The following is a 12890-nucleotide window of genomic DNA, read 5'->3' on the forward strand; positions in this document are numbered from 1 at the left end:
AGATGCTAATGCGCCAATAAAACCAAACCAAACCAAACCAAACCAAGCTTGAACTACGGTCCACTCAAGGAGAGGGTACTATCGCACCCGCGCTATTGACCACTCCGCTAGGGTACCAGTCTCCAGAAGTTGTAAAGACATCGGAGGCGATTCTCAAACGCATGTCAAAAAAATGGCATCCACTATGTTTTTGAAGAATGGCAGAAACGTTCGACTACGTTCATTTCATCAGATTGGAGACTACTTTGAAAAGATCATCAAAATATGGAAGATTAATAAAAGTATGTAATGAAAAATCTGATCTTTATTGAACAGTCCTTGAAGAATAAACCAATAACATAAAAAAAATTATAAAATAAAAACATTTCATTATTTTAAGTTTATAAATGTTTGCCGATTATTAAGAATGAATTCAATTTATTAAAAATATAATTTTAAGTTGTTTACTGGGTCCCAGTGTACAATTGTAGGCCATGGTACTGTCCCTCGACGTGGGCACCTGTACGTGGTGAGGGGACCTCCCAGTGACGCTGCTGGACTTCAAGATTAGTATCACTGAGATCCAACGCCCACAGTCTAGGTTCCTGGCTAACATCAATGGAATCCGGCGTGTTTTCCGTGTGCTGTGACCCGTGGAAATTCGAAAAGGGATCCTGGTGGTTGAGGGGCCCAGCTTCAATATACCACTTTGGCCCCTGCTTCGACAAGACGGATGGTCCTGGAAAGCCCGGCTAGAATCAATCGGATAGTAGATTCGCCTGCGAGGGTCAACCGTGTCAATGCCATGGCCCTACCCTCATGGTCCGAGGGACTGGATTCAGTCTGACGGCTGTGCGAGTATGGTGTCTGGGTAGCCCTGGCGTTCCACTACCGAGCACATTTATTGCAAGCTGGGTAGTGGGTCCCTTTAGGCTCCCTGGTGGGTGGGGAGCCCGGGCACTGAACCATTTCAAAAATTCATGAATCCTGATAAACCTGAAAAGTAGAAGCGCTAGCGGTTCGCCTAACGGTGGGATTTTTATTAACAGTCTGTTCGGTTTATTTACCACCTGGGGCTGATATCTCCCAGAAAGACCTTGATGATCTCATCGTGCAGCTGCCTACTCCTGTCTTACTCTTGGGCGATTTCAATGGACATAACACCCTGTGGGGTAGTGCCGACGTTAATGGAAGGGGGGACGTTTCATAGAACATATGCTCATTGATAATGACCTTTCCCTTCTAAATGTAGGAATTAGCACCTTTTTCCACATGCCTACCCGTACGATCTCTGCTATTGACCCCTCCATGTGCTCCCCCTCTCTTCTTCCTTCACTCACCTGGGAGGTAGAGGAGAACCTTTATGTAAGCGATCACTTCCCCGTGATAACCAACTTACGTAAAGGGAGGCCGTGCCACTTTTTAGGTTACCGCGATGGAAGATTGATCAGGCTAACTGGTAGACCTTAACATCAGTGCTGTCAGTCAGGAGCCTATCAATGATGCAGTGGCATACATCACAGAAAGCATTCCCCGTGCAGCTGCAGCTACAATTCCAAAAACATCTAGCTGGTTCACGCCATTTCGAAAACCTTGGTGGAATCCTGAATGCACAGCAGCAAAAAAGGCACAAAATCACAAAATAAACGCGGGAAAGCACGATATACTCGTCGTCAGAGCCAAAAGGAATCGTGGATCCGCTTAACATCCACTTTTACCCAATCAGGCTATCTGGGACAAAATCCGGAAAATGAAGGGTAAATATACATCACACCCTTCATCGGTCCTGGAATGTAATGGATGCGTTATTGCGGACCCAACTGTAATAGCCTTTTCTGCTGGTGGCAGAAAAGGTCTCACTTGGGGAGACCTTTTCTGCCATCTCGTCAACATCTGCTTACTCCCCAATTTTTGGAGTGGAAAGCCAATCTCGAAAAGCAGCCAATTAACTTTAAATCTAAAAGGTCTCATCCCTGTAACGGGCCCTTTACCACGGAAGAGTTAGAAATAGCTCTAACTATTGCCAAGGCCAGTGCTGCTGGACCAGATCTTATCCAATATGATATGATCAAACATCTGTCTGCAAAATCCATGGACTAACTGCTTTTTCTATATAACAGAATATTTCAAGAAGAGCACTTTCCGGATTCCTGCCATAAGGCATTCGTGCTTGCCTTTCCTAAGCCAGGAAAAGATCCGAAAATCCCAACGAACTACCGTCCTGTTACTCTGACCAGCTGTCTGTGCAAAATTCTGGAGAGAGTGGTCAATGCCCGCCTTATATGGTATTTAGAGGCTAATGGGTTCCTCTCCAGATTTCAGTGCGGCTTCCGTAGGAATAGGTCAACTTTGGACCATTTAATCTGGCGCGAAACTTCCATTCGAGATGCCTTTTTAAAACGAGAACACCTGGTGTCAGTGTTCTTCGATATGGAAAAAGCGTACGACACAACTTGGAGATTTGGCATTTTAAAAGATTTAAATAGCCTTGGCCTTAGGGGGAAACTCCCCATTTTTATTAAAAACTTTTTAGCCAATCGATCTTTCCAAGTTCGTGTGGGATCCTCACTCTCTCGTTCCTTCAGCCAAGAGGAGGGAGTACCTCAAGGATCCGTTCTAAGTGTTACGCTTTTTGCCATTAAAGTGAATACCATCACAGAACAACTCCCTCCAACTGTAAATTGTGCCCTCTATGTTGACAATTTTAGCATTTTCTGTCATTCCTGCAACATGAGGGTAATTGAGAGGCAACTGCAACATGCCATTGACCATCTGAAATCATGGGCAATGAATAACGGATTCAGGTTCTCTCCACAGAAGACTGTTTGCATGCATCTTTGCAGATAGCGCAATCTTCACCCCGAACCTGAATTGAGGCTTGGACTTAATGCTATTCCAGGAGTACCTGAGACTAGATTTTGGGGCTCGTATTTGAAAGAAAGTTGACCTTTCTATAACACATTCGTCAACTACGTACGAAGTGCACGAGACATGGTACTGTATATCCTCAATACCCCTCTCTCTCTCTCGTCGGGCCTGGTTGCCAAACATTCGTTCCACTGTTAAGTGATATCGTTCTTGCTTGCATTTTGTTCATGGTAAACACCCTCTCAATGTTCTCCATGATACTTGTCACTTGTTTAGAGATTTAAAAGTAATACGAGCACCCCTTCTTCGATTTAGTATTTTATGGCAGCATGTGTAGTATAATGATGGGTGTTTTTACTATTAGTATGCAACTGCATCGCTAATTTCCAAATGAGCAGATAACAGCAGAGAAAAACGAGTACTTACTTCATACTTGGGCAAGTAATTGTACACCAACATGTTTCTGTCCAGGTACAATTTCAAAACTGCTTTCATCGCTTCCCTAGAAAAATAATTGGACTGTGAATATTGCTTAGAAGATAAAAAAGTACATTTTTATAATTTCTTGTATATATTTTAATTTTTATGACTTTTTGTGTGACTTTTTGAATGCTCGATTTTTCATCCATCAAACAAGCAAATCTACCACAGAATACAGAATTTAAAGACACAATATGCTGTCGCCTCATAGCCTTAGTTTCTTTGGACCTTAACACACACACATAGCCATTCATTTACTGACAATCAGTGGAAAAGAATTCGCAAATGCGGTTATTATAAAACTGGCTTCAACCAAAGCGAACTGTGAATAATACGATTTAATGTATCAGTGCAAAATAGTGTTGATATTACGGATTTTTACCAAACAAATTGGTAAATCCCAGGATTTACCGGATTTCAGACTTTTACAATAACATTTACACATCACAGCCATAAAATGGTCTATACACAGAGAAAATACTTACTCTTTAGCCTTCTTTCGGAATCTGCTTTTCATCGTTTTTCCCTGAAGTAAAATGAGAAAAAAAAAATAGGAATACAAGATTATCGTAAAATAATAAATAATCTTGCGTTCTAATACCGGAAAATACTTACGTAAGCGATGTACTCTTCCCCCTTCACATCGTAGTCATACCGTACATCACTGTAACCAAAAGGAGAAAAAAAAGTTTGAATTATACGTATATGCAAGGTGATTCAGTGATAATATATATTTGGTATCAAAAACTCAATCGCTTTTACGTTGACTAAAACTAATGCTACTGCCACCACATGAATATGATAAATTCCTCCTTCCTTCTGCTGAAAGTACGAGCTACCGTTATGGATTTTTTGAGCGCTTAGTTCCTTTTTCTGAGATAGATCTACCATGAACTAGTTTATGATGACTATATCTGTCAATGTTCCAGAAAATGACCATACAACCAGCGCTTTGTGAAGTAAAATACGAGGAAAGCATCAACAGTTTTATTCAAGGTTTAACTGGAAAGAAACCCCACCCCCTAGGAATAAAAATTACTTTTGTTTCGATTTGGACTAAGAACCGATTCTCAAATACAGCCATGGATCGCTTTTCATCCAGAAAACCAACCATAGTTGCACTGGAAACACCAAAGCTTTCGTGGGTAGCACAGTTGGCATAATCATTCACCTCATAGCGGATGAAAGAGATCAGAATTCAAATCCCTCAATGACACAAAGAACTTTTTATGGGCTCCGTGGATAAGTTCGTACAGACATGTCTGAGGAGTGGACAGCAAATCGTTCCTCTTGGAAACTCGGGTTTTTCGTTCAGTAAAGCAGGCAAACAGACCAGAGAACACCTGCAATTTACAGATATGATATACTTGGGTTGATGACGTTATTTTGGAGTTGCCCGAAGATTTTTGTTTACTTCTGTTGAGTTTGTGATCTGAAAATCTGCCATGAAAACCAGGCTGCATTCTCCCGTAAGATTTCTGCTTCATGTTAATGATATCTGTTACACACCCTTGATACTATTATTAGGCTGTTTACTGTGCACTCATCTTTTCGCAGCTATTTTATTAACATCACAAGAATGCATGAACAGTTTGTACATTTGAAAGAACAATACTTTACATTAGTCGACATTTTACCTAAATCGGAAACTTATCTCGTTAGTTGTTAAGGTGATTCTCATAATTTACTTTATTTGAATTATACAGTATGTACAATGCAAGAAACCACAATAAAAATACGAAATGACTTACTCGCATGGTTGGCTACATCTCTTAGAGCAATCTTCATAGACTGGAACTTCAGAAACACGATATTCAGACTCTAAAAAATGAATGATAATGGACTATAATAATCTCTTGGAGAATATGAATAGCTGAGAAAAGAACAGCGAAAAATACATGTTTAAATTTAGTAGTTGATAACAAAGATAACATTTAAAACTGGAGTGTGTCATAGTGGCTAAAAAGAGGATCATGTCGGTTCTCTTTTTGGCCGTTATGATAAATCCCATTCTCATGATGAGACGTTCTTCCAACGAACGGCAGACTGCAGGGGATATAATCATATTCCTTCTACAGAAACAGTTCAACTACTGATGTAGAAAGTGTTGGTCTTCCCCTCCCTCATCAGACGTTCCATTTCATTCTGTAGATGTTCCACACGGTTCACATTTCAATATGCGTTGGCCATTCCACCTTTTGCATATTTATGTCCATGAGCCATTCTAGAACAACACCGGTCGTATAGAATGGGGCAGAGCTCTGCTGAAACAAACGTTTCTCTGTACCAAAAAACTGCTAGTATCGTTGGGAGCATGAAATTGTTAAGCTAGTGTTGGCGTTCATGGTTCTCCCATAACCACCAAAAGTAAGTCCTAATCCATGCCATCAGAAACAGTGCAATATCGTAACCGCACTTGTTGGCGCAATGCACTCCAAGAGCACATATTTTCTAAATAATCTTACACGCCGACATCCCCCCATCTGATCGGAGAGTGTAGTGATATTCGTCACTCCACCGAACTCAGTTCATTATTGTGTAGACCAATTTTTCAATGGACGCCTCCTTTGCACCCTGAACGGCGAAACCCTGATTGCAACTGGTGTCGTTTAGCTAATGTACTCCTCCATGTAAACCGACAATGTGGAGCTCCATACATAGGGTGTTCGTACAGACATCAATCCTTGTGATGCTTTACACTTATGGTTGATATTTCACAGGGCTGTCTGACGAAGTTGATGTACTACTCTTCCAAGTACTCTCTGGCCACGTTTAGTGAGCGTCCATGGTTCTGTGCTTTGCTGAACGGTGGTGGTATTGTCACATTTCCATTTCATTTGTTATTTATTTTGTTATTTAGTGTTTAGGAACATTAGCAACTAAGGTCATTTTGCTCCGGGGATATGCGTTGGTCATTCTCTGACCTTTCCGCATCCTCCTTATTTGGTGGTCACGGGCTTGAACCCCGGTCTAATCAAGAAGCGTGTGCTACGCACTGCTGCTCCTGCCCACCCCTGGCTACGAAGGCGCCCTTTCCATTTCATGATAATATTATCCACAGTCGACTTTGTATGGTGTAGGCTGTCTGCAATGGCTGGAATCAACAAAGTTGCAATGTAACATCGCACATCTCGAAATCAGTCAGCTCCGCTCCACGTGCCATGACCAAAACAGCTAATCAATACGTCTTCCTTATATAGCGGTGTGAGTCACTTGTCCATCCGAGAAGATTCAATGGACTATGAAAACCGAGGTGTCCAGATACTTTTTGGAGAACAGTGTATGTGGAGTAAGTGACAGATGCTTATTTACAAAGAGATTTCACAGGGTAAATAGATCCTAATATTGAGATGTAAAATAGCAGTAACTTATATTGGAGAACACCCTTATAAACTACATTCTTTATAGGAGTTCTTGCCATATTGCTGATACTGATGCCATGCCATGATCCCTCAATAACAGATGTTGAAATCCCATTCATTAAAGAACCCAATAACACTAGTGTTTGAATTGTACAAGTTCAGTTGTCCGTGGTTAAGATTAATGATGACACTTACCATTGGCACACTTTTTCTTCGCATAGGGGTAGAGATGAGCGATTGGTACGCATCCGTTGTACTTCTCAATCAACTCTTCAGTTACACAGGTGTAGACGCAATCCTGAAAAGGCAGGTGGGATATCTCCGTATAGCACAAATAATTGCAGTTATTATTACTATATAAGTTTCCTTATATTTCATTTTGCATATTTAAATAGAAGTGATACGAATTCTGAAATGAAACAAATCCATCCCGTTTTGTTTACTTGCTAGAAATTAACATTGTCAGTCTCCTAAAGGAGTAAAAGATGGAACATTACTTGGAGTAGCATTAATTAAGATAGTTTAATAAAAGACACTTTGCCACGAGAAGCATTCGATTAGTTTATTGATACGAAAATAAAAAGATAAGTAAAATTAGACCAAAACATTCCCATATGTTTAAATTTGCCTTCCGACCTGGATTTTGGATTTAGAAAATGTTTACAACTTTATCATAGGAGAGCATAACTGTGGTAACCTCCTGGAAGATTTCAGATGAAAATTTTATTCTGCATGTTTAGTCCCTGGTGTGTAGCACTGTTGATAAAATCACCATCGTCCTCATACCGTGTGGAAACAACTTGAGTTCGAATCCCGCCAATGAAGGGAGGAATTTTTAGTTAGTTGGTTAGTTAGTAGAGGAAGTTAGTTGGTCTCAGAGAAGGGGACATGGCTTTTTCTCTTGGAAATTCGGGTTTTTCGTCCAGCAAACAGAAAATCGACCATAGAACACACGCATTTCACAGATATATTATCCGAAATTATAACCTTGGTCATTGTATGCCGTGGTAGTGAGTCAAAATGAGAGGAATAATCCGGTGGGACGTTCCTACATGTTTGTTGTGCCACAGTTTGATCTGGCCAAAGCTCCGAGAAGGTTGAAGTCCCAAAATTCAACTGAAGAACGTCGAAAGTCATTTTCCACTCCATGTTCCTCCAATAGTTATTTCTTCCCCTTGTTCACCCAACAAGAAATAAAAATAGAAGTTTAAGATCCTTCGATTGTTTTCAATAGCTTTGTTTTTTTTTTTTTTTTTTTTCTTTTCTTGGGTACTAAACCCAGTTGGGTGTAAAAACTTTCAATTGCACAGGTCCTCTAAGAGATATCTGATATTTACCTCAAAAGTAAGGGGTACGTTTTCTTCTTCTGTTTCTCTCAGTGCAGTATAGTTCGTGCAGTTAGTTTGATATGGAGGAGGAAGAAGAATTTTCCTTGTCTGTAAAAAAATAAAATAAAATCAGCAATAAATATTTACAAAGTTTATTACGTTGCTACGAATTCGATAAATTTTATTTTCCAGAAATTAGTCAACGCTTACTGCCTTTATTGGGATGGAATATAACTTATTGGGATGCACTACGAATCTATCGGAATGCTCAGGAAAGGAATATGGAGAATGGATGGCCACAGAAATCCCGACTTCCATATCCGGGAGGATGTAGTCGCTTTCGCCAAAGTACAAAGTGAGGAGCAAATAATGATCTAAGAATATGCAAGTTTCAAACCATTATTCCATATTATAAAAAAATACTATAACGATCAATTATATTAGAAAAGAAACAGACATTGCAAGACATCACAGATTAAAAGACTCAGAACTTTAAAATGGTACTCAGTGCTTTACTCGGGGTATCGTTTAGCTATAGTCAGGAGATAATCAACAGGCGGTTGGTTATTCACTACTTTCCACCCACCCCCTTTTCTTTCGCTCTGTACACCTTCGCCCATCTGGGAAAGGAAGCTCTCTTAGATCAAGGGTTTGTTTATGAGAAAGGAGTGGGTGTGAGTACGAAGTGAAGAAGCTAATGAACGATCTCGATCCATCTGTTGATTTTCTCTTGACTATAGCTCTCAGTGAATGTAGAAATTTAAAGAGGTCCAACGTTTCAAAGAAAATCTAAATATACAGTCGTAATTACCGAATGATGGCCTTATTGGATTTTCTTCCAGTCTTTTTCGCACTTCAGGGTCCCGTTTCGAAAATAAGGTGAAACATTTCTTCATTTGATTATCAATAAGAAATACGTGCTCGGTTACATAATTTCTGAAATAAACATAAAATAGAATCAACAATTTAGGGATTACAATGAAACCTATATCATGTTACTTTCTATAAACAACTATTGGGTGTTTATAATCATCAGAACGTAATCATAAAAACAACTACTGTGTTGGGTGTTTACAATTGTCTGAACACTACAATACAATATGTATAGAAAGCGACTTATTGTAATTACTGTTGGATATGCAGTACAGCCTGTGTTAAAAGCGATTTAGAATAAGCTTCGAGGCAGTTTTAGTACTGCTCAAGGTCATTCATTTGGCGTAGGAGCTTCAGGGTAGAGTAGACAAAAAAGTGAGAGCCCAGCGAGCAACCTTAAACCGCCTATTAAAGAAAGTGATATCTACAACGTTTTTGGGCATAACATCAGACCCAGCAAATGACATTAAAGCAGAAAAGAAAAGAATCTGGATTGAGATAACAGCTATTTGGCAGTCCAGATGGGACGAATCTGTGTCTGAAATGGTAATCAAAAGGTTCATTCAACAAGCAACTTTTGTATCTTCTCCGGGAATCTGTTCATTGTTCACACCATCTATGACTATAGCATGTTTACTAACGGGTCACGGTTCTCTCGGGCTAAGTTCCATGAGATGGGGCTGGAGCCGGATCCGTTCTGCACTTATGGTCAGAACCAGGATTGGGAACATGTCCTGTTAATGTGTCCACTGTACTCGGAACAGAGACGACGTCTTGTGACTAGGGTCCCTAACCTAACCTATCGGTGGATAATGATCATATCCTTCTAGAAAATGAACAAAATTTTACGGTCTTCTCACTGTAAATTTTTCAGAAGAGAACTGAACTTACGAAGATTTCTAATTGTTGAGTACCTTTGACTGGAAGGATAACAAGGATCATTATGCTCTTTTGTGGCAGTGGTCTCTTGTATGGTTGATTTGATTTCAAGTTTAGTAAGTCGATTTGGACCAGCTAATATTAATGGGCTGTGACAGTCTCGTTGTGGCTGTTCATAGCAACCATCATCACCATTAAATTTTTGATCTAATTTTCCTGAATTTGACTCTGTGGGAATCAATGCTTTATCGAGAAACAAAGCTTTTGTTTCCCATTGATGCTACTGGCTTTATCATCTGCTTCCAGTACGCCTCTTCTCGTGGAAGATTGTTAAGATGTGTTTCATTGCTGTGTATCTTGGATCGGAAGTGACGAAAATCAACATGCTTCCTGTAGCAGTAGTCTAATCGTGACTACTTGCCACTGGCTATCCGTTTAATTTCCTTGCGTCGTAATATCTAAAAGTTAAATTCAAGTAAGGTTTCTGTATCCGTGGTTTGGGCAACCTGGGATCGGGATTACTGGTGCCCACCGGTATTGCGTTACTCCGGTGGGTGCGGGATTTGTGTTTCAGCACTACAGGTGATAGTAGACCAAGACCAGCACATTTTTCGGGCTCGCTCTGCAGAGGTTCTGCACCACCACAGATGGACAGGGTGGAGATGGAAAAATGTCTAGGAGCCACCAGCGATACCACACACACGCTCCGTTACTATTCTCGCTAAATTTGTATAAAATTGGTATTAATACTATTTCGAAGGAACTTGTAAATACTTACGTGCAATATCTCTGAGGAAGACCTGCATTTAACTGACAGGGCCAACAGATTTCATGAAACTTATAACCAAATTCTTCTACTTGCTGGACATCGTCAAATGTAGGTTCGTTAATCGGAAACTAAAATGGAAACAAAAGTTCGTAAAGAGCACGTGAACAATTACATAAATGTAAACAGTTGAGGAACTTAGTAAAAATCATGATCTGAAGTTAATGTTGTGCTAGTTAGAGAAAACTTTGATTATTGCAACTGGCAATTGTAGATGTCCCTGAATAAAGTCCAAAGGGGTGCAATGTACAATGGCTGTCGTCTGTCACAGCAGAAAACTGTTGCAATCCACTTTTCCAATCAACGTAAATCACATACAGATCCTGAACGTCAGATGCCAAACTTTACTATTCCAGTGGCTAACAACATCAGATTCTTGGGATTAATCCTTGACAGGAAGTTATGGTCCGAAGGACAGGATTCAGGCTGGCGGTGGTGCGGGTATGATGTCTGTGGAAGCCCTGGCTTACTTGCACTCTGGCATGAGTGCAAGTAAGCCAGGCATGCAATAAATGCACTCCCGAGCGCATTTATTGCATGCCAGGTAGTGTGCGTATCTCTGGGCACCGTGGTGGGTGGGTGGGTAGCTCGGGCATTGAACCAAAACGAAACTACTATGAATCCTGATAAACTTAATTATTCAGGGGCCGCAACACGCTCCCTATCTGCAAATTTAAGTGAAGAAACAGAAGGCGTTATTGTGTCAATGAGATGACGTACTGAAATACCATCACTGCCTGTGCCAAGGTTCTTAATCATTCACTCAACCAGCGAGAAACCAATTGGAAAAATGTCACTCTTTTTTATACAGAAAGGGTTAGATAGTTTAGCAGATTCCCCTTAAAATCTCTGGAAATGCTCCGTTCTGGGGACCGCTTAATAGAACCAAAAAATGATAGACAATCTGAGCAGCTACTCCGAGCAACTTCAATCAGAGGATTGCCGATATCAGGAGGCAAGGAAAACAGTTAACCCTATAAATATGAACAGACCCACTAATGCCCAGTGGATAGCAGGCAGATGTTCCATCGGAACTCAGACGGACATGACCATTCCTCCAAAAGAGTCATTCACTCCCATCGCACGTTACCTCTTAATCTCACAAACAGCTGCACAGAAAGATCAATCAGCTGCCAATCCCATTTCGGTACATCCTAATGCTCCACCAGTATCAAAAGTAACAGTCAAAGAAAAGACCAAGAAAACTGAAGTACCTTCTAGTACTCAAGAAAACATGGACATCGAGGAGAAGGAGGTACAGCACGTTTCAGTCTTGGAACTCTTTCCTCTGGAGGAGATGGACACAGGACAGCGTCCATACTTCCCCCAGAAAAGATGAATCCAAGACTGACAAAGGCAAGCGTTCAGCACCTCGGAAACCGCCTTATGCACCCACCAAACCAAAATAATGGCTAAATTCTTATAATGGAACTGTCGTAGAATTCCGGCGAAACAATGATGACTTCAAGGCCCTCCTGCAAAAGAACGAACCAGTTTGCATTTGCTTGCAGGAGACATAGTTGAAGGCAAATGAAAACCGTTCCCTTTGTAATATTACTATCGTTCGAAAGGATAGAATCGGGAACTGATCTGCTCATGAGGGTGTTGCAATTCTTCTAGGCACAAAACCCATTTCAACCTATTCCGATCTCTACTAACATAGAATCGCTAACAGTTCGCCTCACGGTAGGGTTTTTGATAACACTGTGTTCGGTTAACTTGCCAACTGGAGCCGACATCTCCCATAAAGACCATGATGATCTCATTGCGCAGCTGCCTTCTCCTATCTTACTCCCGTAGTGCTGACGTTAATGGAAGGAGACGTGTCATAGAGTATATGCTCACTGACAATGACCTTTCTCTTTTAAATGTGGGAAGTAATACCTTTTTCCACATGCCTACCCGTAGGTTCTCTGCCATTGATCCCACTATATGCTCCCCCTCTCTCCTTCCTTCACTCTCTTGGAAGGTAGAGGAGAACCTCTATGGAAGCGATCACTTCCTCGTGATAACCAGCCTAATTAACGGAAGACCATGCCTTTGTCTACCTTTCAGGTTCCCGGGGTGGAAGGCTGATCACGCTGACTGGTATGCCTTTCAGTATCTAGTAGACTTTGACATCAATACAGTCAGCCAGGAGCCTATCAAGGATGCAATGGCATACATCACAAAGCATTGTTCACACAGCTGCAACTACAATTCCGAAAACATCAACCCGGTTTCTACCATTTGCGAAAACTTGGTAGTTTTCTGAATGCGCAGCAGCAAAAAAGGTACAGAACAGGGCTTGAGGGA

General features: G+C 40.9%; 1 protein-coding gene across 1 annotated transcript in view; it reads right to left on the reverse strand.

Annotated features, from left to right (window-relative positions):
- Nucleotides 1-3188: 3188 nt before the first annotated feature.
- Nucleotides 3189-12890, reverse strand: part of LOC150077197 (uncharacterized) — a 40502-nt gene continuing 30800 nt past the window's right edge. Inside the window, exons 3-11 of the mRNA XM_090386849.1 lie at nucleotides 10548-10666; nucleotides 8829-8953; nucleotides 8228-8391; nucleotides 8027-8125; nucleotides 6885-6987; nucleotides 5079-5148; nucleotides 3943-3991; nucleotides 3813-3853; nucleotides 3189-3349 (exon numbers count right to left, since the gene is read on the reverse strand). Coding sequence (XP_090242975.1) covers nucleotides 3208-3349; nucleotides 3813-3853; nucleotides 3943-3991; nucleotides 5079-5148; nucleotides 6885-6987; nucleotides 8027-8125; nucleotides 8228-8391; nucleotides 8829-8953; nucleotides 10548-10666 — 912 coding nt within the window. The 3' untranslated portion in view covers nucleotides 3189-3207. The remainder of the gene's footprint in view (nucleotides 3350-3812; nucleotides 3854-3942; nucleotides 3992-5078; nucleotides 5149-6884; nucleotides 6988-8026; nucleotides 8126-8227; nucleotides 8392-8828; nucleotides 8954-10547; nucleotides 10667-12890) is intronic.

The sequence above is a fragment of the Mastigoproctus giganteus genome, chromosome 12 (genome assembly GCF_048544385.1).
Source record: "Mastigoproctus giganteus isolate SK-2022 chromosome 12, ASM4854438v1, whole genome shotgun sequence".
NCBI classification, from domain to species: domain Eukaryota; kingdom Metazoa; phylum Arthropoda; class Arachnida; order Uropygi; family Thelyphonidae; genus Mastigoproctus; species Mastigoproctus giganteus.